The 21,763-nt window shown below is 36.0% G+C and overlaps 3 protein-coding genes across 3 annotated transcripts in view; 1 reads left to right on the top strand and 2 right to left on the bottom strand.

Moving 5' to 3' along the window:
- LOC129952958 (protein N-terminal glutamine amidohydrolase) overlaps positions 1 to 8,497 on the bottom strand; it is a 265,831-nt gene extending 257,334 nt beyond the window's left edge. Inside the window, exon 1 of the mRNA XM_056065942.1 lies at positions 7,070 to 8,497. Within this exon, the coding sequence (XP_055921917.1) occupies positions 7,070 to 7,128 (59 nt within the window). The 5' untranslated portion in view covers positions 7,129 to 8,497. The remainder of the gene's footprint in view (positions 1 to 7,069) is intronic.
- A 3,556-nt stretch (positions 8,498 to 12,053) lies between these two features.
- On the top strand, positions 12,054 to 12,867 carry LOC129950846 (uncharacterized). The gene is made up of 4 exons (XM_056062764.1): positions 12,054 to 12,253; positions 12,313 to 12,352; positions 12,406 to 12,480; positions 12,542 to 12,867. Exons 1-4 carry the CDS (start codon positions 12,148 to 12,150, stop codon positions 12,813 to 12,815), a joined length of 495 nt encoding a protein of 164 aa, XP_055918739.1. The 5' UTR covers positions 12,054 to 12,147; the 3' UTR covers positions 12,816 to 12,867.
- Positions 12,841 to 13,509, bottom strand: LOC129950847 (transmembrane protein 242). Its single transcript, XM_056062765.1, has 3 exons — positions 13,351 to 13,509; positions 13,061 to 13,299; positions 12,841 to 13,008 (listed from the first exon to the last, which is right to left on the bottom strand). Exons 1-3 carry the CDS (start codon positions 13,412 to 13,414, stop codon positions 12,877 to 12,879), a joined length of 435 nt encoding a protein of 144 aa, XP_055918740.1. The 5' UTR covers positions 13,415 to 13,509; the 3' UTR covers positions 12,841 to 12,876.
- Between the last annotated feature and the right edge of the window lie 8,254 nt (positions 13,510 to 21,763).

Raw genomic sequence — 21,763 nt, 5'->3', positions numbered from 1 at the left:
ATGAAAATAAGAAGAAAAAAAGGAAAAAAAAAAAGAAATTTGGTCGAAGGATTGGTTTTTCAAAAGAAATACATTTTCACATGGTGGCCTTCTAAAAGAATTGGAAGAAAATTCACGGGAAGATTTTAAAATTTTTTTTAGAATGAACTCCGAAACTTACAAAGAACTTTTAAATATAATTGAACCAATCATAAAAAAAGAGACACACATATGCGGGACGCAATCTCTGCAAACGAAAGGCTATCTGCTATCTCTATACAAATCTATAAAAGATCGCCAGAATTCACAATCCCGAACTGCCATTTTTTTAAAACAACTTGCCACGCACCACACTCAACAACGATTCACATGCAACTGAATAGGAAATGTGCGCGTGCAGTGCATCCCCATACACATCGCACCGATGGAGACACCGACACAAAAAATCTAAATCTTTTGATTTTACCCGCTCCGTGTCTCACACCGAAAATCGTTGTCGACATCAGTCCAAACACACAGCTCACATTTCCGCACACCGACACAAGTGTGCGCACAAGTGTGGTGTTTAGGAGCCGCTTAAGAATGATTTGGTATGTGCGTTAAGCGGTCCAAGGACACCACACTCGTGCTCACACTTGTGTCCGTGCGCTGAAAACCGTGCTAGCAGACACCGATTTTTGGTGTCAGACACGGAGCGAGCAAAATCAAAAGTTTTATATTTTTCTGTGTCGTGCCGGTGCCTCGATCAGTGTGTTGTGTAAGGAGATGCGACCCACACCGTGTGTCAGACACCGCTGTACACAAAAGTGTGGCTTCTATCGGTTTAGTTTTTTTTTTTTTTTAACTCTGTAACTACTTCACAGATTTCGATATGGTGTGGACAAACAAATTGAAAAAGTAAAAAATCGAAAAAAAATTATTATTTATTTTTGCATGTGGAGTGATCGATTGTAAGAAAGCTATCGTCTCTCTTTACTAATGCTGCAAGTTACGAAACTAAATATTTAAAGTGTTTTTTTAATAAAAGCGGGTAGATGTTTTGTGTATAAGTATGTCATGGCGTTCGCTGTGTGGCACGTAGCGCCGTTCTGCTGGAACCACATGTCGTCAAGGCCCATATGGTTCAATTTAAGACATAAGAAATCAGTTATCATCATTATGTAGCACTCGCTGTTGACGGTGACCGCCTAACTAACGTCGTTTTTAATAAAGCCATCTCTAGAAGTAGGGTCAGTTACACTCTGTGATGCCTCTGTTAGCAGTTTAACACATCTTTCCACAGATTGGTTGTGACAGGGAAAGTCAACAATTTCCAAGCTCTTATTTTTTGCCATGATGTGAATGTCTTCAAAAGAAATATGTCGAAGAACCGGGGGTGATGTTACCTGACATTCGTTACACAAAATAATTTCGGTATAATCTTAAGCAGAGAAGTTGATCTTTGGTGGTTTATATATCCAGCATTTGTTGATATTTTCAGCTTCTCTGGCTTTTTTTATTCTTCGCAATGCCAGCTCCCGAATGTAGTCTCTTTCATAAAACAACATACTGATAAGCAGGTTTTCTGGATGTGCAAAATAAGCATTTCTTTCTATAACAGAATCCACAACACATCTCAAATTTTCGGGTTAATATCGAGAGTAGGTACATAATTAATTGGAAAATATGTTTGGCTCCATCCTTAAAAGACGCCTGTCGCTTGATTCGGAACCAAATTGGAGCGGATATTTTGATGATGTAGCTGACAAGCAATAGCAAATTCGTACTAAGTTCATCAACCACAGCTAATTGTTTCCCAATAGGTCCAGAATATTCTCTAGGACCCGAAGTGCAACCATTTAATGTCAAGAATAAATGACGAAGAGATAACTCATTGACGTGAAGCATGCAAATACACCACTGCAGCAGTCTCTTCAAGAACTCCTCTAAATATTGAATGAAGCCTCCCTTGAAACCAGTGTTAGTTGCAGTTCCGTCACATCCAATGCAAAGCACGTCATCTAAATTCCAAACTTGACTCTCTTAAAAGGTTGTGACGGGAGTAAAAATCCCTTTTGCGGGTTCTGCCAAAATTGAGATGTGTTCTTAAAAAAATTCTTTTTTTTTTATTTATCAGGGTCTTGTCCTTTCTTCCATCAAAGTAAATGCTTTTTATAGCAATACTCCCAATATCTTCTAAAGCTTCTTTACGTGATTTCGATACAGCTCGGTGGATCTTATTTTTGTCTATAACAAGAGTTGAATCTTTTAAAGAAACCAAGCCGACATCAGCCAAAACAGGAGAAGCGACAGCAGCACCAGATCGTATCGATAAACCGTATCGATCACATACCTTGGCAACTGTTGGCAACATCAATCTATTGCGATAAGCTCTTGAAGTCGATGGTGCCTCTGTCAAAGGGGGGTTTGTTGGGGATGCCTCTGTTACCGAATGTGTTTCTGGGGAAGATTCACGCACCAACTTCTTATTACAGTTTTCTGAGACAATATTCGTTTTCTGCGTAAACCTTTTTTTGGTTCCCTCTTTGACTCTTCAATTTGCCTCTGCTGTCGTTTCTTTAAGAAATTTTTTTCTTTCTTGTCAACCACGCTTATAACCATTTTCCTTTCATTTCTTTGATCCAACAAAAAACTTCTCTCATGGATGGTAACTTTCTTTGGTTTTAAACCCGAACAAGGTGCATTTGCAAGCAGCAACGTCAAAAAGTTTTTCAGATGACTCTAAGCTAAACTAGGAAACAGGTAAAAACCCACATCCTTAAAGGACATCAATAAATTAATCATTTGTGCAGGTAGGCCTCAAATTTATAAACAAATTTTTCTTCAAAATCGGATAGGTATAGAAACTTTAATTCAAATTGTGTCAGATTTATAGAGCAGTGGTTTTAAGTGCGCCAAAAATTTAAAAAAAATCAATATTGGTCACCTATTGGGGGTATTTTTAGCTTAAAATATTATAAATTTGAAACCGCTGGAAACGTATTGGTGCATTCAAATCAAAACGTCAAATATGTTCTAAACCTAATAAGATCAAAAAGTTAATATTTGATAGTAAACAGTAGCTCAGGAACTGAGATTAAGGAAGGGAAAAAAGCATAAAAATATTAATTTGTCAAAACTTTGAGGGTGGGTACAACCCCGTAGACAAATTTTAATATTTTTTTTTATATATTTTTGTAATCTAAGTGCAATTACACAAGTTTTGAGAGGTCTTTTGTTCGGAAAATCCCAGATCGTGCGATCTAACGCTTCTGGATTATTTCTGAGAAAATATGTTTGAATGATTGAAGTTTTGAGAACAATTTTCGCTAAACAATTTATGCTAAACGGTTTTTAACAGAAGAAGATAAGCAATTTGAAAGTAAACTTTTGAAATATCTTTAAAAACTTAAAAATAGTGATGAAACTTTGAGCACATTCATAATTACAAATAAAAATAGACTAAATGAATTTTCCAAAACCACGAAAACATTAAATTTAAGATCTCTCAAAACTTTATACAGTCAAATGCAGACTCATAACTAATGAAAATTTCTAGAAGTTGATGATAGATAGGTTCTAAAATTATTTAAACTGTATCTAGAAGAGAAAGATTTGTATTTGTTTAAATCATAACACAAAATTATCAGCATTTAAAAAGAAAAATGCAACGAATGATATGTTCCAAGCTCTACAGATGGTTCACACAAAGATGATAACTCATCTTTTGCCGTAGTCAAGTGGGAACAGCATTATCAAACCTCAGGACTAATACTTAATGAAGCAGTCAGTTACATTGCTGAACTAGCAGCAATTCAAAGAACTATTTCAATTTCGAAAACTTATTTGGGACGAAGGATAAACCTGACAGATATTAAAAGGCCAAAAAAATGAGACAAACCGATGCCCTTCTCTGGAACAACTAACATGCACAATGACGGAAAATATATTACTAGCATGTGTACCAGGGCATTCTGGAATTAAAGGCAATGAAATTGCGGATGATGCAGCCAGAGATGCTACTAAATTTCCACTTGTTATTGATTCCCCAAATTTCTATCAATTGACTCGTCAAATCTATTTCTTAGAGCTATAGATGGAGCTTGAAGTTAATTGGAATAACTGGAACTAACTTCGTACACATAATCCACATCACCATCACATTGCACTCCATATCGCATATTAGGCAACTGACAAAGGAAAATTGCATGTACAGTTGTGTTCCAAAAAAAAAAGAAGTGCCTGTTCTTTTTAGATTAAATCGTGACTCAAAAGTTGTATTATTTTTTTTTTAATTTATTTTGTTTGTACGAAATATGTAATCCAGTCTTTTATTTTTATGCTTAAAGACTACTTTGTTTCAAACAAATAAGGTAGGAAAAACGTGTATTTATCAAAATAAAGCCAAAACGAATTGTTCAAAATAATAGGAGTAAAAAAAAATAAAGTATAAAAAATTAAAAAAAAATATTCAATATTCAATTTTTTTGTCAGTATTTTGTGGCAAATCCTTTGTTTTTCATAATTGCTGTACATCTGCGTGGCATAGAGTTCACAAGGGCCTAACAACGCTCAACTGGAATTTGGTTCCATGTTTCCTCGACTGCGTCCCACAACTGCCTCGAATTCAAGGTTCTTCGTCGAGAAACACCCTTTTTCACATCTGCCCATAAATTTTCTATGGGATTGAGGTCAGGCGACTGAGCTGGCCAGTCCATGACCTCAACCCCATTGACCCGAAACCATTCCTTGGCAGACTTACTGGTGTGTTTCGGGTCGGTGTCTTGTTGAAATACCCATTTAACCAGCATATTCCAACTCGCATAAGGCAGCATCACACTGGATATTATATCCACATAAACGCGCTGGTCTATCGTGCCAATTATTTGATGTATGGGGCCAACACCAGCATATGAGAAACTGCCCCATGCCATCACCTTAGCACCTCCATGCTTTACCGATTTAATGGTGTACCGAAGCTTAAACTCGGAATTTTCTGAACGTCGGACGTATTGCCTAGAGCCTGTTCCACCGAATAAAACAATTTTGGTCTCGTCAGTCCACAAAATGTTTCGCCATTTCTCTGCAGGCCAATTAGCATGGCTTCTTGCAAATTTCAAACGAGCGGCTACATGTATTTTTGTAAGCATCGGCACTTTTCGTGGACTGCGAGCGGAAAGATTGTGTTCCAACAATCGCCTTCTTATTATTACGCTACTTATGCAAGTCCTAGATCTTCCTGGATCATCTTAGAGGACGCAAAAGGATCCTTTCGGCTGTAGCGAACTATACGACGATCGATATTTTCACTTATTTCTCGTTTCCGTCCCCGGGTTTCGACTTTTTTTTCATATTTTACAGCATTGGCGATCATTTGGTCAGAGCACCCCAACATCAACTCTATATCCTTATACGTTTTTCCTTCATTTCTCAACTTTTTTATGATAACCAAACTTGTTTAGATATTCGATATTCCAACTATTTAATATTCCTATTTTAATTTAGTTACTTACTGTTTATTTTTTTTTAATTTTTGATTTTTTTTTTTACGTACAATATAACTCACACTCCTATTATTTTGAATAGAATGATTGAGAGTAAAGATCATTTGATCTCTGGTTACAAATGTAAACGGTTATGAATTGCAAACCAGTTCATTGTTTTATCATTTTTAATGTCCCGTTTTACTTACCGGTAGAGAAATGGGCTGATTACCAGTATACACATGGTAAAAAAACACTTGAGCAAATTTTGTAAAAGCACTTCTATTATTTTGAACACAACTGTATAAAGATACTTGGAATCAGAGTTGGAAAAACTATTTTTGCGACCAAACAAATATACAATAATGAACTTCCACAATTGTGTTAGCCTGTCATGAAGTTTTATCAATTCATCACATATTTGTAGAATGTCCTTAATCAAGGCAGATCGATTCTTCACTTGAAAGCACGTTCATATTCAAAAAATTATATACCATCCTCTGTCCAGCAGATCATATCATAATACAATAGAATGAATTAAAACTGCTTTAGATATCCACAATACATTTAATGAAATCTAATGTAAATATTGTTAAAACTATGTTGTGTTTTACCTAAGCCTTAAAAACGCCGTTTTTGGTCGTTTTTAAAAATTTTAAAGAGACATATTTTAAAAACCTGATATGATAGAAAAATTACAAGGCGAGATTTGAATTCAAGACAACTCAATGCCTTGAAAAATTTTTGTTTGGTTTGTGGGAAAAATTTTTGTTTGGTTTGTGGGACAGAAAAAAACTTAACCAGTGTTATTTTTAAGAGATTCAGGAAGTTTTTAAAACAACTGCAGCCCGAAAAATGTTCAGCATTTGAATAAATAGAATACATATCCATAAAAACCTCAAGGTCTACGTCAAAGATTCTTTTGAATAGTTGAATATTACCCGATGTGTACAGGAGCACATAATCTAATTTGAAAACCCAATTTTTTTTTATTTAACTAGTTGCGTTTTGTAGCTTTGTGGAAATTTAATTTCAATACTCCTGCAATGAAACCAAACACCAAACGATGGATTTATCGGCTCTTTTTGACTCTGATGTTATGTATTATCCCCAAAACTGCTTTATTTCCATGTTCTGTTTCTGTGTTTGATTTAGCGGTACAGTTTTGTGTGATGAATAATTATTGTGGATCTATCTACCTCCATATGCACCTTCCTCCTTATTCGTATATTGTACGAGTTCTCCTTTCTACATCGCGAACTCGCATGACCGAATGACCTAATTTCTCCAAACGGCAACCTAACATCGCATACAAACCAAAATCCAAAACCACACCGTTCGTTGCTGCTGCACTCTAAATAGGGGTGTGCAACTGTGCAATGCAACACACACAAAAACAAATCAAAATAAAAAAGAAGAAGCCGGAGCCGAAGTGCAACAGACGCGCACGCTCTCGTATTTAAAAAAAAAAAAGCTTAGGACAGGAAAACGGAGAGGAAGTTAGAAACTGGGAAAATTCAAAACGTTAATGTACCTTCCCTAGCTTTGACCAAAATTAAATTCGTTAAAGTTTCATGATGGAAAGAGGGTTTTTGAAAAGGTTGAACAACTTGAAAAAAAAAACTTACCAGTAACACGACACATAGGAACAGTCAGCGATTTTGGGGAACAGCAAATCGGTCGTCATGATAAATAATTATTGACACTACTTCCAGGGGGTGTTTCGAAAGGATGCACTTGTTTGTTTAGCTTGCACTAGGACCTTAGTCACTATGATCGTGAGACACTTTCTTTACTTTTCAATTTTTAGCACAATAACGCTTCCCCGCAAGGAACACAAACACCTCGACGGCAATGTAGAGAAGCAGCAACGTTAACGATTGCACTAAGCCACGCAGCTTGACGACCACAAAGACGACAACGATACCGGAAATTGCTCGAAGAAGTTAATAATGTTGGTTTTGGACCAGCAGCAGCAGCTGGAGGAAGGGCTCTGGTGACAGGATGATTGCAATTGCACGACACTGCGCTTCCATACGGATTCAGAATTCCGGATTCAGTGGTCTTTAGTTTTCTAGACCAAGTGCCAGAGAATCGTGGTTTTTGGAAGCTAACACACAAAGATGCCCGAATACCTACGTCGTCGTCAACTCATTTATAACTCCACCGTGCGTTTGGGAGGAGGAAGTGTATCGATTTCAGGAGAACTGCAACTTCACTAGACAACGACAACGACAATAGGGAACTATACTACCAGTGGGGAAAGAAGAATTCGGCAAGCGTTTGCACTGTCTCATCCAACTGGGAAGAGGCTTCTTTTGGGAGGGAGCAAACGAAATCGAAAGAAAACAATCAAATCAAATTTTTGGGAAGGTAGTTTTTTTTTGTATTTTCGCGAATATTTGCAAACAATTTTTATTTTGACAACCGACGAATTAAGAGGTCCACTCGCGTTCCCGGTTCTGTATCAACTCAGATGCTCTGGAAAAACTCAAAACTGATTTCGCCAAGAAAACAGAAAAAGAGTCCAAGAGCCAAGAGTGTTCAGAGTTTTCAGAGTTCGTTGTTGGCTTTTGCAATTTGTGCCTTGTGCGAGTTTGCGTTTTTATTATTTTGTGCGAGAATCGAGAGGGGAACACCAACACGCTCTGTTCAAGTTTCAACTTCAACGTTCAACGTTGCTGCTGGTGCTGGTGTTGATGTTGCTGTTGCTCTTGGTGCTGCAAAAATTCATGGATAGGTTTAAATGTTGTTTGGTTGGGAATTGGGGTTGGGCGAGGCATTCATTGGGGTGGTCTTGGTCTTAGGGGGGTTTATTTCCCTTTCCTGTGCTGCGTAAAGAAAATTTCCCAATTTTCTCATTTCCCAACAAAATAATGTACCAACAAGAACCGGTAGTTCGTTCTTTGTCTGATTGGGAAGAGTAAAGAGTTCAACAGGGATTTGTGTTTTGGTTGGATTGTAGGGAATGCGCAACTAGTATACAAGCAAAATCTTTTTGATAATTCTTACTTTTATGTTTTTCTTTTAGAAACAATTCTTAAATGATTGTTTTCATGTGTAGTTTTGGTTAAAACTGAAATGTTATGCAAATAATATTTAAAAAATTGAACACATCACAAATATTTTGTTTACAATGATAAAATTGACGTTTTGCTTTTTGACAGTTTGATTTCAGTCCTTAATGGCTGACTTCAGTCAGCGTTGCAGATAAGTTGCATTCAGCACTATGTTACTTTTGGTTGTTGTAAAGCAACTTTTAATTGTTTGCAACTTTATTTCTATTGATTGTATTATTTTTGTTTGACTATTTGTGCTACTTTTTGTCTGCCAAGTTTGTTATAAAAATAGTAGAAGCAGAAATGATTGATTTTAATCATAGAAATATATTGAAAGGTAAAAGTCCATTATATTCACTTTAACTGGCTTAAGTTGCACACATATGCCATAAAATAGCATTAATGTTTCACGAAGGCTTAAGTTGTTTATTCTCACTTACTCAAAAAGATGGATGTCTAAATGTAATTTATATATTCGGTCTTGATTCAATTGTTATCTTTTCTATGGTAATCACAATCAGGTGAGTGCTAATATAATCTGCTTATCTTTGAATTAATTATTTAAAAATGTTTCAAAGTTAGTAATTTGATGGGGATAGTGACTTGCAATGTTTGACGTTTTAATAAGTTTTTATTTGAATATATTTGCCATCAAATTTATTGTTTATTTAATGCTTTAATAGTATCTCAAATGGCTTCTGTTTGCTCAAGGATGGATAGCTGAAATATATTAATTTTTCTGTCACGGCAGAACTTTTTATTGTTAATTAACTATCAAAAACCCTAGACTTAATATTCTTTGTCCGATATTTATTCATAGGCGAAAAGAAAGGTTCAGTTTACAGAAAGCCATAAGTTTCCTTGTGGAATAAAATATAAATTTGACAAAATAAAAATGTCAAATAGCACTTCAAAATCATTCGTATTCCATTGATCTTGTTATGTAATACTTCATAATTTTTTGTTTTCAATATATTTTCCAACATATGTACGCCATGCAAAGTAAATTTGGGTGTTTATAATACACATTTCTTGACATAGCCGCATACAAAATTATCGAAAAACATTAAATCGCAGGAACGATGACGTATCAGAGAATAAGCCGTGCAAAAAAGTCAATGTTAATGGAAGTCAGGTGTTTCGCCAAGCTACCAAAAATTTTGTTAAGAACTGCAACAACTGACATGGAATCACCATTCTGTCCTTATTTCCAAAGTTAATGGCAACCATCATTCTCGAGAGGATACAATCTAAGATCGAGTCTACGCTCAAGAGACATCAAGCGGGATTTCGCAGTGGTCGATCATGTGTCGACCACATTAACACCTTGCGAATTATTCTTCAACAATCGTCGGAGTAACAATCGCCAGTTTACCTCATGTTCGTCGATTTTGAAAAGGCCTTCGATCGCGTTAGTCGTGATGTTATCTCGAGATCGCTTGTGGCTAGAGGCATTCCTGATAAAATTGTTGCTATAATAAAAGAGTCTAACAACAATGCAAGGTTTTTTGTTTTGCACAATGGACAAAATGGAGATGTGGCTGGCTTAAGGATTAATGTCAGTAAGACTAAGTTAAGGCACCCCAGCCGAAACCAACAACAACAGGTTATTGTGAGACACGTGGCAGTTGAATAGGTCACCCAGTTCAACTATCTGGGAAGCTATAGAATAAATAAAGCCCGTAGTGCATTCGGAATGCTTTCTAAATTGTGGATTTCAGGAAAATAGCGCTCCGTACCAAGTTAAAATTGTTTGAGTCCAACGTAAAATCCGTGGTGCTGTATGCCTGCAAAACGTGGAAGTGCTCTGCTGGCATCTCGAGAAGGTTGCAAATTTTTGTCAATCACTGTCTACGTTACATCCTTAACATTTAGTGGCACCAAACCATACCTTACGATGAACTGTGGTTCAAGACTGGGCAAACAAAAGTGGATGTTGACATCGCACTGAGAAAGTGTCGCTGGAATGGCCATATATTGAGGAAGCCGGACTACAACACAGCAGAGCAGTGCTTTCAATGGAATCCTCAAGATAGAAGGTGGCCTGGAAGACCAAGAGAAACATGGAGATCATCTGTCATGAAGGCAGAGCGGTCTCAAAACTTGGAGACCTGGTCCCAGCTGAGGTATTGTGCTAGCAATAGAGAGAAATGAAAGGAACTGGTTGACGTCCTATGCTCCAGGAGAAGTTAAAGTGCTGCCACTAGCAGCCGGAAATGAAAATGGTGATTCGTTAATGGCTTGAAATGTATCTTATTTATAAATTTATTAAGTGCGACTTAATGCATTTCGAACAGAATTGAACTTTAGTATGTAGTGCGTGAAGTGCCCTATGAGATACGTGAACAGATTTTTTTTCAAAGTAATATTGTTTGTGCTTTAAGGGCTTTACGATAAACTGTCAAACCCTACTAAATTTAAATTTCAACTCGTTTTGACATTCTTTACCGTCAAAACATTCAAACTTCGAATGCAACTAGGAAACATATTTCGTTTTAGGGCAAAGCTCAATTTAACACACATTATTTAAAATATCGATAGTTGTATTCTGCTGAGTGCAGACGAATTAAATTTCAACTCGTCAAATTTAACTAATTTAAGATTTTTAAAAATACTATAGGTAAGTGTGCTACTACACTCAGACTTTCTGTATGTTGCGTGTTTCGCATATTTTACTAGGACTTTTTTCGATTGAGTGTTTTTGACACTTCTCATTCATTTTTTGTTCTCATCCACAAAGTCAAAGTGTGAAAATAATTAAAGAAAACTGCACTTTTTACTATAGCAATGATTATTGATATCATGAATACGGATAATTATTCCGAAATGTAGTTAGATGTGTTAGACCTCTGTGAGGATGCTTTGAAAATTCTCAAGCAAAAGAAAAAAGGGAATCGGATTGAAATCTGGAGGGGATCCTTCATTTTCTTGACAAATGAACTAAAATCAAATGATAAACCATCGTTTTTAAATTATATAAGGATTGATGAAAAAAACTTTTAACCTGCTTTTGACGTTCATTGAAAACGACATTAAAAAAATACAATTTTAAGAGACAGAAAAGTTGATTATCACTTAAATCACAAAGCTTAAACTACCAACCTAGACTCTTTCAATCATTCCTTCATTTAATTCGGTTATAATGTATTTCCTCTACTTGAAATTGTCCGGTGGCATATTTCTTGTTTACTTGGAAACAGTAGAAACAATAATAAAGCAACGCCAAGAAACAAAGAAAGACAAGGACGAGAAACGTCAAAAATTGCCCAAGACAATCCTGAACCCATAACTTTATGGTTTTGGACTTTTCAAAGTATTTCTATATCGCCTACTTTCTCTTTCGCACTTATTTGCGTCTTTCTAAAAACGTCTGAGTGTAATAAATATCACACTAACCTAGTGTAATTGAGCCCCTGTTCCATTAGAGCCTTGCTGAATTCTTTTTCTCTCTTGCTGAACACACCTCATGGTATTTCATCTCTGAACTCATTCCATAGTCGATGGGCGTTTTTCTTCGATGGTAGCTGTCAACTGTCAGTTTGTATTTAAAAACAAATATATATGGAGTGTTTTTGTTCAAAAATTCAGTTTAGTAAATACATTTTTTAGTTTTCATTCTGTTTTGTTTAAAATTTATAATAAAAACAATGAAAATGCAAGTTGATTTTGATTCAGATGAAGCATCTGATGCAGATGTTTCAATTCCTAAATCAAATATTTTAACTAGAAGCGTTTTTAATATAACAATTGATGGTAAAACACAGAAATAAAGTGAAACTAATGAAAATTCTAAACCAAATTTTTCATTTCAGTTCCTGGAGATGAAACCCAGCTCAATAACAATAGAACCGAGTAAGTAGAGAGGTTATCTGGGACCTAAGAGATACTAATAAATCTTATTTCAGGTACGAGAAACGATTGAACGACGAAATCGAAGAGTGGCTAAGTCTTTTGAAGAAAACCCGCCAAAATATCAACAAGTAAGATTTATCTCCAAGAACAGCCAAACAAAATTCATCTTCATCTTTTTTTTAATTTCAGTGCCCTTTCCAGCAACAACATCGATTATTCAGTATTGTCACAAGACAAACTTGATTACCTAAAGCGAGCTCCAGATCTGAATAAATTCCTTGAAGAATCCATTGACTTCCGAAAAGAAGCCAAAGTCTATCTCGAAGTAGACTACGCAAATATTCTTGAAATCCACGAAAACCTCACTCAACTTTGCCAAGATCGTCTGGATACGAAAAAGTCTCAACTCATCGAGCAATTTATCTTTAAAATCCCAAAGTTCCATGATGACACAACCAAGTAGAAAATAAATGAAAACTAAATAAGTAAAATAAATAGTTGATAAGTAAAAGGAAGTTTATTGTTTATTCTTTTCCCCAGGCAGCTAGGTATTTCATAAGGTCGGTTAATCCATCGAATTCTGTTTGACTTGTTGGTTCATCGGTTTTGGTCAGTCTCGGTAGGCCTGAGCCCATTTTGTTTCGAAATTCATCCATCTGAGGAATGAAATTGAAAACATATCCCACATTTTGGAAAGAATTAACATACATTTTTCGCTCCTGACAGTTTCCATACTCCGAAACAGAATGCACCTGTTCCCAGAACTGCGTACAAAGTTCCCCAACCGAGAGCTCGAAGAGCTAGAGCAGACCCAGCGTCCATCAAAATAAGTGTTTCCCTACCACCTTTGGCTATGAATGCCGCTTCGTCTTTCTTCGCGCGACCCAATGTTCGCGAGAATCCAAAAAGAGCTGCTACGCCGCCGACAAGGCCTAAGAATGCTCCACCTGAAATACAGCTTTGAATAAGAAAACTCTTAAGTGTCTGATGTTGCTTACCCCTGTAGCGATGTTTTCTTCGTTCCTCCATGGCTGTGCTGCTATCATTTTGTGAATTTGACATAATTTAGTAAAAATTTATAAAAGGCTAAGAATTGTTGCCGAATATTTTTATTTTTAGTCGACTTTTCAGTTGACAGGCATCCTCTGTCAAATATCAGCTGTTTTTTTTCGCAAGGTATCTATTTGATAAGAGGTGGCGCTCAAGCCGGCAGAAAGATAAAAAAATCGTTATGTTTGAAAATTGATGATAAAATTGTTTATTTCCGTTTCGGTTTGAATGATTGGACGGAAGTAACTTCTTGAATTCGTTAAAATAGCCTTGAGTTAGTTTTTACTCCACTTTGTCATAAAGATACTTGAGATATCAATAGATCTCTTCGACTGTATTGTGTAAATAAATTATTATTAATCGAAGAGCTACGTAGAGGCTTTGTAAATTTTCCACAAGTAGTTGAGCAAATATTTTGTTTTATGTTGCTTCGAAAGGTTGATAAATATTTAAGATACTTGAGTTTATCATTTTTAAGTTAATCCCTTCTTTAGAAGGCGAGGAAAGATGATAAGTCTTTTCGACAAGTTGCTCGTCAAGAAGACATAGAATTCACACAAGAAAGTTTTGCTATACTCAAATAAGATTAGATTTTGTTTTTTAGATTCATTCACTTAAGTGAAGTGCGTTCTGGGAAACATTTCCATTCTTTCGAAAATAAAAGTGAACAGATTCAAAATTTAGCAGCTAAAAATGTAGGTGTATTGATGAATAAGGTGTGCTCTTTGTATTTAGCTTTTTAAAAACGATTGTGATCGTATTATCTGAGCAGGATTCAAAAAGAATCTGATATGATATCCGATAGGAACTCAAATCTGCTGAATCATTGAGTTATGATAATTATTTAGTCTCATGATATCGATAAACTCTCTAATCAATTTTTTATTTTAAGACGTATTTAATGGTCTTATTAGGATAAACAATTTTCAAACACATTAATTAAAAGTATTTAAGGAGACTGAATCTAGTTAATTGATTTAAATGTACATGATATTCCCTTATCTTCATATGGTTTATTGGGTTATCTTAAAAGTCGTAACTCAAAAGTGTGGAAAGGTAAAACAAGTGTTCAAGTTTTGGCTGAATATAAATTAAATGGCTGAATATAAATCAAATAAATGGTAGATAATAAGTAATGACATGCATTTATGTATAATCTTCAAAAAATTCGAGAAGATTGCACGTGAATGCCATCAGTTTTTTGTTTGTATTAACAAAAGTATAAGATTTTAAATTGCATACATTTCTGTTCTTAAACCATAAACATTTGAACAATTGACATTATTTGACAGTTGAAGTCAATTACGTTTCATCATTCGTGTGTGCGTTGACTTACTTTTGATGACTGTGACAGATCGTAGTCTATAACAAAATAGTTTAATAGTAGCTTAATATGTTAAATATGTGTAATATGTTCAAATGGTAGACATGTGCATTCAAGAGGCCACAAGCGTCCACAGGTTTTTCTCAAAACCCACCTCTGTCTGTAGACTCCTACTCTCACCTCCCCGCGGTGAACATCGGGTGCCTAGTAGCTCAACTGGAGATTGGGTTCCAACCCCAGTGGAAAGTTGTTGGGGGCAGCAAACAAGAGAGGGGTGGAGAGGTGTTTCCACTAAGGCACCTCTCCTTATCCAGACGGCAGCGGAGGAATACCCGAAATGGAATCAACGGTGGCGTCTACAGTTCCAGATAGGTTGAACTACTTAGTGAACACCTTATAGGGCTTCTACGACGTATTCGAAACCCAGGCCTGTATTAAGGAGCGGTTTTATCCGGCTCCCCGTCCTTGGAGTTATACTAAGGATCTGGCCCTCCAGGTTGAGGGTTGTGCCGTCGGGGTGACTTCCTGGCCACGTAAAAACCTCATAGTTGCGAAGCACCAACAAGCCTCGGATACGGACGGATTTATTGTTGACAACCTACGTAAACGAATTAAGGACAACGAACTTCGGATATGCACGTGGAAAATTAGGTCCCTTAATAGACAACGTGCGGCCGAAGAATTAGCGGAGGCCCTAGACTGCTGGAGGATGAAAACCTGCGATATTTACTATGGTGACTGCTACCGCGAAAACCAGCAGCGCTTATTTGGATGCGGCTTTCTCATTGGAACTAGACTTAGGCAAGAAGTCTTGAGCTATAGGTGCATCAATGAGCGCCTCATGACCATACGCATCAAGGCTAAATTCGGCAACATTAGCCTGATATGCGCGCGCGCCCCCACAGAAGAGAGCTCTTAGACAAACATATGAGCTACTAAGGGAAGACATCTTTGGTGGAATAATCGGGAAGAACAGCCTGCACGACAACACTTCATGCAATGGATTCAGGCTCATAGATTTTTCTGCGGGGGGAAACGTCATGGTAGCCAGTTCGCGTTTTCCACACCTCAACATCCACAAAGGAACTTGGACTTCTCCAGATCAATCTACCGTCAACCAGATTGACCATATTGCGATCGACGCCAAATACGCTTCCAGCATTATGGATGTACGAACTTTCTGAGGAGCTAAAATCGACTCGGACCACTACCTCGTTTTAGCCAAGGTAGCACTTCGGATTTCCAGACCCAAGGCAAAACAGGGAGGTGCTGGGAGAAGGTACAACGTGGAACGGCTACAATCGCCAGAGATCGCCAAATCCTTTTCCGACCGAGTTACAAGTAACCTCTCTCAAAGTTCTCTGCCGCCAACACAATGTATCGAAAACCAGTGGCAACATTGCCAAGATGCAATCAGAGAAGCCACCTCTGATGTGCTGGGTTTCAAGAAGCCACCAACAAGGAACCCCTGGTTTGATGAGGAATGTCGGCAGGCAAATGCAGCCAAACAACAGGCACGCAAAGCGGCGCTGCATAAAAGGACGAGAGCTGCTCATGAGCTCTATGAACAGAAGAGGCGAGAGGAACGCCAACTTCTCAGAAGGAAAAATAGAGGCGTGAAAAGCGTGCGGTCGAAGATGTTGAGAGGTTTAAAAGCAGGAATGAAGTTCGAAAGTTTTATGAACAGGTGAAACGAAATTCACAGGTGCATAAACCTAGAACCGAAGGCTGCAAAGACGAAAGTGGAAACATAATAGTGGAACCGCAGTCAATGCTGAGGATATGGAAGGACCACTTCTGCAGACTGTATAACGGCGACGACGAACCGAATTACACTGTCAGGCAGGATGATCCATTCAACATAGACGAAGAAAGCCAACAATCCCGTCCTCCTGACTTAGATGAAGTAAAGATTGCCATATCAAGTTGAAGTTTAATAAAGCCGCTGGAGCAAATGGCTTGAATGCTGAGCTCCTTAAAGCAGCTGGAGATAAGTTGGTTAGGAGCATGCACCAACTTATCTGTAAGATAAGGTCAGAAGAAAGCATGCCCGATGAATGGAACCTCAGTATGGTTTGCCCAATCCTGAAAAAAGGAGACCCTCTAAACTGCACCAACTTTAGAGGAATCAGTTTACTTAACATAGCCTATAAAATCCTCTCTGCCGCGTAATATGTGAACGTCTAAAGCCCATCGTCAACAACCTGATAGGTCCTTATCAGTGTTGTTTTAGACCAGGAAAGTTCTCAGTCGATCAAATATTCACATTACGGCAGATTCTGGAAAAAACCCAAAAACACCAAATCGACACCCACCATTTTTTCATCGATTTCAAGGCCGGGCATGACAGCATCTACAGGGAATAGCTGTATAGAGCCATGTCAAGTTTTGGCATCCCTGCCAAAATCGTCCGCTTGTGCAGGATGACCATGACCGTGAATTCTCCAGGCTGCTTCATAAAGGTTGGAAACAACTTAACAGAAACTTTCGATGTCAAAAAGGCTTTAGACAAGGTGATGCGCTGTCATGCGATTTTTTTAACATCGTGCTTGAAAGAATAGTACAGAGCTCACACGTCAACACTAGAGGCACTATCTTTCAAAAGTCTGTCCGATTACTAACATATGCTGATGACATTGACATAATCGGAAGAACTCAGCGTGATGTCAATGGGGCTTTTGTGAGTATTGAGGCAGAGGCGGCAAAAATGGGTTTAACGGTTAATCAGGGCAAAACAAAGTATATTCTGTCGTCTAGAAAGGACATACAACACTGACGTCTTGGTCAAAACGTCACCATCGACAGACGTAACTTTGAGGTAGTCAGGGACTTAGTCTACCTAGGCTCAGCTGTAAACGCAGAAAACAACACCAGCGCTGAAATCAAACGCAGAATAACTCTTGCTAACCACTGTTTCTTTGGGTGGAAAAGTCCTCTTTCGAAGGACCGAAGTGTAGCTATATAAGACTCTCATCATCCCCGTCCTGCTATACGGTGCAAAAGCATGGACTATAACAAAAGCGGATGTAAGCATCTTGGGTGGTTTCGAGAGAAAAGTTCTTCGTGTGATCTACGGTCCCGTATGCATCGAAAGGGAGTGGAGGAGAAGAATGAATGACGAGCTAGATGGAGAAATTTGTTGGGTGAGGCCCTAGTTCACACAGAACTGTATCACCACCTTTAGTAAGTAGCCTAATATTCAAACCATTAACAAAATCGTGTTCTAAACGCGCCCATGCTCAAAGCTTTTATGTACTGACTTTTCAGGTCCGGTGTAAGGGGTCAGTTATGGTCTTAATATTTTTTTTGACAGGTCATAGTTTAACAACAATTTTCTGCTTAAATGAAGCACTTCAGGTTAGAGTTGGTCAGTGAAGCAGATTTGACAGGTGGGAATTAAAACGAAAATAGAACGCCTCCAATGAAACCATTTTTCTTCAATTATAAATCAGCTGTTTATTAAAAAAAATATTCCATCGTTGGGAGAAGAAAAAGTAGACAATAATACAAATTCTTAGTTAAAAAATGTTTAACAAAATATTCTTAATCATTAGTTTCAATTTTACGCTAAAATTAACAAATTTAACGATGAAAGTTCTAGTTTTTTGTATAAAAAAAATAAGGTCGATAAATCAAAATTTGACAGATTGGTTACACCTTTCATTCAAAATTCCTGTCATTAAACGCAAATTTGGTGTAATCAAGTATTTGAGGTTAGTGTTAATCAATGAGAATAAAACTGACGGGTGGAATTGAATTTGTCAGATGCAATGTAACTAAATGTCACTGAAATTCATTTTATGACAGTTGAATTATTGGCTCTTTGAACTAGGTTATCCGTAATTGTTGAAATAATAAAAATAATCTTTTGTCTTCTTAAATGATAATTGGGAAATACAAACGTTTACTGCTGAAACACAATGGTGTCGGAGTTGTAACTGAAATAGCTGTCAAAGTATTCAATGTACGCAAATGTAAATGTACGAACACAACCCGACGCAACTGGAATCGGAGTCGCAGCCGGAGTCGGAAGAGTTGACCAACTTTTAACTTTGACGTACGACACATGTGACGTTTCCCTTTTTGAAGAGAATAATTAGGTGATTATATTTTTTTTTAAATATTTTTTCGATTAAAAAGTGGAAAAATATTTAAATAGGAAATAAAATCGAACAACAAAACTATTTTCTGAGAAATTTGATGTGGTTGTAAACTGCAAATATACCAAATAGAGACAGATTTTCCGACTTTAGTTACGACTCCGGCTCCGAATTTGCATTGTGTTCCAGCAGTTACCCAAGACCGTTTTCACATTTGACTCTTTTCTGGCAGCTCATTTTGACGTTTCATAGTTTTTTCCCCGCTCCAGTTTATTTTCTTAAAAAATAAATGTCCTCGTCACAAAAATGATAATACAAAATGACGTGCCTAACACAATAAATCATAGGTGATAATATTTTTTTTCGATCTGCTTCGGCTATTAATGGAATTTTTGAAGCACGTGTGTCGAAATTTAGTACATTTTATAAGAGATGTACCTAAATTAAAGTCAAAATGTCAATGGTAATAATTCATATAAAATTAGTAATGGTTTATATGTACAAAGATATAGATAATAATCCATTTAAAATTAGAAATTTTGATAAGCTTAAATTAAATAGTTAAGTTGATAAAAGGAAGCTAGTTGTTTAAAAAATAAAACTAGAAACTAGAATTTAAATTGATAATTTAAAACTATAAAATTATTATGTAGCTATTAATAATAAATGTTATACAATTTTTCGCATAGCATCGGACATATGATTGTTTTAATTGATTCTATCTTTATGAAAGTTTAAAGTACAATTTTATGAGAAATAGATAAGTATACAAGTCTAGTATAGGAAATTGTAATCCTACAAATGTCAATGAATTCACAACTGTCAAAAATTATCTCTTTCCAACTGACAATTTTTAAATTTCACTGCAAACGCACCCTTAAATCTATAATACAACTGTCAAGTGGATCGAGTGTCAAAACTCTTGAGTTTACTTTCACAATAGACAGAATACTTAACTCTTAAATAAACGATATTGATTCGCCGGTATTTTTATTGTTACGATTGTTTTGATAAAGAACACTAAAAATACAACTTCCTCACAAATTTGAAATCATTTAAATAAACATTTATGAATGATTTTAGTTTTTATTTTCTATCATAAACAAAATACACACAATTTCCAGGTAGGTAGATAATTCATAAAACTCAAAAAGGAAATGGAAATTTAGATTTTAGACACAAAAATAACAAAAAGAAAGATTAACAAAAACGGAAACAATGTGAAATTTTCCACAGATTTTCAAAAAAGAAAATATCTACCTACCTGCTTCTTGAGAAAACAATTTGTTTGAAGTTTTTCATTTTGTCCGCAAACAATGGAAAGACAAAATATTCCATTAATATTCCAAATTGAATTTGATAGATTATGTTTTCTTTTAATATACGCAACGCAACACCCATATTACTGCATGTGCATAACAGCGGCTGTCACAGAATTGTACGGGGCCTGTCAAAAAGTATTCTAAGGGCGCTGTCGCATTAACGTGTGCTTGAAACTTCAAGGAATTATGTGTCAAATTTTATAGTAACTTACTTTATTTAGTTTAGCATAGCCATCTTTCACCTAAATGTAATTATGTTTTGGGGTTAACCACAATTGACAACCTTAAGGCTACTATCCACTTATTTTATTTGAGCAAGGTGGCCCTGAGGTAACCAAGAAAACTCGCCCTATTCGCTTCTTTGTTAAGACTTTCTTGAAACGTATTCCTACGTTAAGTTAGGTTTTAAGAAGATTAATTTATATTTTCTCTTTCTTGACAAATTATGGAAATAATTAAATTTCTAAATGATTGAAAAATTGTCTTAAAATTCAATAGCTTTAGAGTAAAAAGAAATGCTTTGTCATTTTAAAACTCAATGCCTCGTTATGTGCCTATTCAAGCTAGAGGTACCTTTGTACCTAATCGTAGGTACTTTAATCTTTTCTAATATTTACTTTTAGAATGCTCAAAGGTTTTATCAGTGCACACGCTCTGAAACTAACAAACGTGATAGAGATGATAGCTAACAAATTTTATTAAATAAGATTTTATGATGTACCAGAGCGTTAACCTTCTCACGTGTAGACAGGCATAGAGTGTAACTATTTTTAATTTTGGCTTGATAATGTACACTTCACATCATTTGATTAATTTCACTTCACTTTATTCTTTTTATCTTTCTGTCATCTAGTAATACATTTTGATTTTTTCTACACTGTAGTGTGAACGTATCCTTCAACCAAAGAACAATCTGTCAAATGTCAAAATATAAAAAGAATCAATTTTAACACTGACAGTTTGGCCATAAGTTTAAGAGAGCGTTTACACTTGAAATCAGTCAAAGTCTTAATTGGAAAGATTAAAATGAAAATTGAGGAAATACTTAATAAAAATGTTAAACGACCTATAAAATATGAACAGATGACCAATGCAAAATTTTTCATTGTGAATTTTGCAATCAATCGTTTTACCAAAAGCATTCAATTGTTCATACAAAAATACAAAATTCTTATCGAAGCTTTAACTGCATATAATAATCATAACGTTGTCTTTATGCGGTGTGACTAATGCTCCACTTTCCATAAGCCTTTTCTTTTGTATTTTCTGATTTAGAGCAACTCACAAAAGACTATTTAATTTTGCTTATCTCTTATTAATTTTTATAACAAATAAAAATGATAACGTAGGTGTTGAAATTACATTAAAAAAAAAATAAGTTTAGTCATGGTTTTTTATAGCAACAAAAAAATAAAGTAAATTAAAGTTGACATAGCATCAAGTAAAAACAAAATTTAGATAAAATGTATAAATCTACCAAAATCTTACTATAAAACTTCTCCCAAAACACATATAATTAAAAAAAGTAAACTAAGAAAAATCTAGAGCTGACTCCCTTTAATAAAGATTATTTTGAAGGGGGGCCTAGACCTATACGTACCCTGCTTTTAAGACG

This window comes from Eupeodes corollae, chromosome 3 (genome assembly GCF_945859685.1).
Source record: "Eupeodes corollae chromosome 3, idEupCoro1.1, whole genome shotgun sequence".
NCBI classification, from domain to species: Eukaryota; Metazoa; Arthropoda; class Insecta; order Diptera; family Syrphidae; genus Eupeodes; species Eupeodes corollae.
This window is presented reverse-complemented; position numbering and strand designations above follow the sequence as displayed.

Excerpts from the sequence above, each read along its gene's own strand:
- LOC129950846 (XM_056062764.1), top strand. The coding sequence starts at position 12,148 with ATGAAAATGCAAGTTGATTTTGATTCAGATGAAGCATCTGATGCAGAT. Across the intron at positions 12,353-12,405 it reads CTCAATAACAATAGAACCGA|GTACGAGAAACGATTGAACG; the intron begins GTAAGTAGAGAG and ends ATCTTATTTCAG. Across the intron at positions 12,481-12,541 it reads ACCCGCCAAAATATCAACAA|TGCCCTTTCCAGCAACAACA; the intron begins GTAAGATTTATC and ends TTTTAATTTCAG.
- LOC129950847 (XM_056062765.1), bottom strand. The coding sequence starts at position 13,414 with ATGTCAAATTCACAAAATGATAGCAGCACAGCCATGGAGGAACGAAGA. Across the intron at positions 13,300-13,350 it reads AAGAAAACATCGCTACAGGG|GTGGAGCATTCTTAGGCCTT; the intron begins GTAAGCAACATC and ends GCTGTATTTCAG. Across the intron at positions 13,009-13,060 it reads AACTGTCAGGAGCGAAAAAT|ATGGATGAATTTCGAAACAA; the intron begins GTATGTTAATTC and ends TTCATTCCTCAG.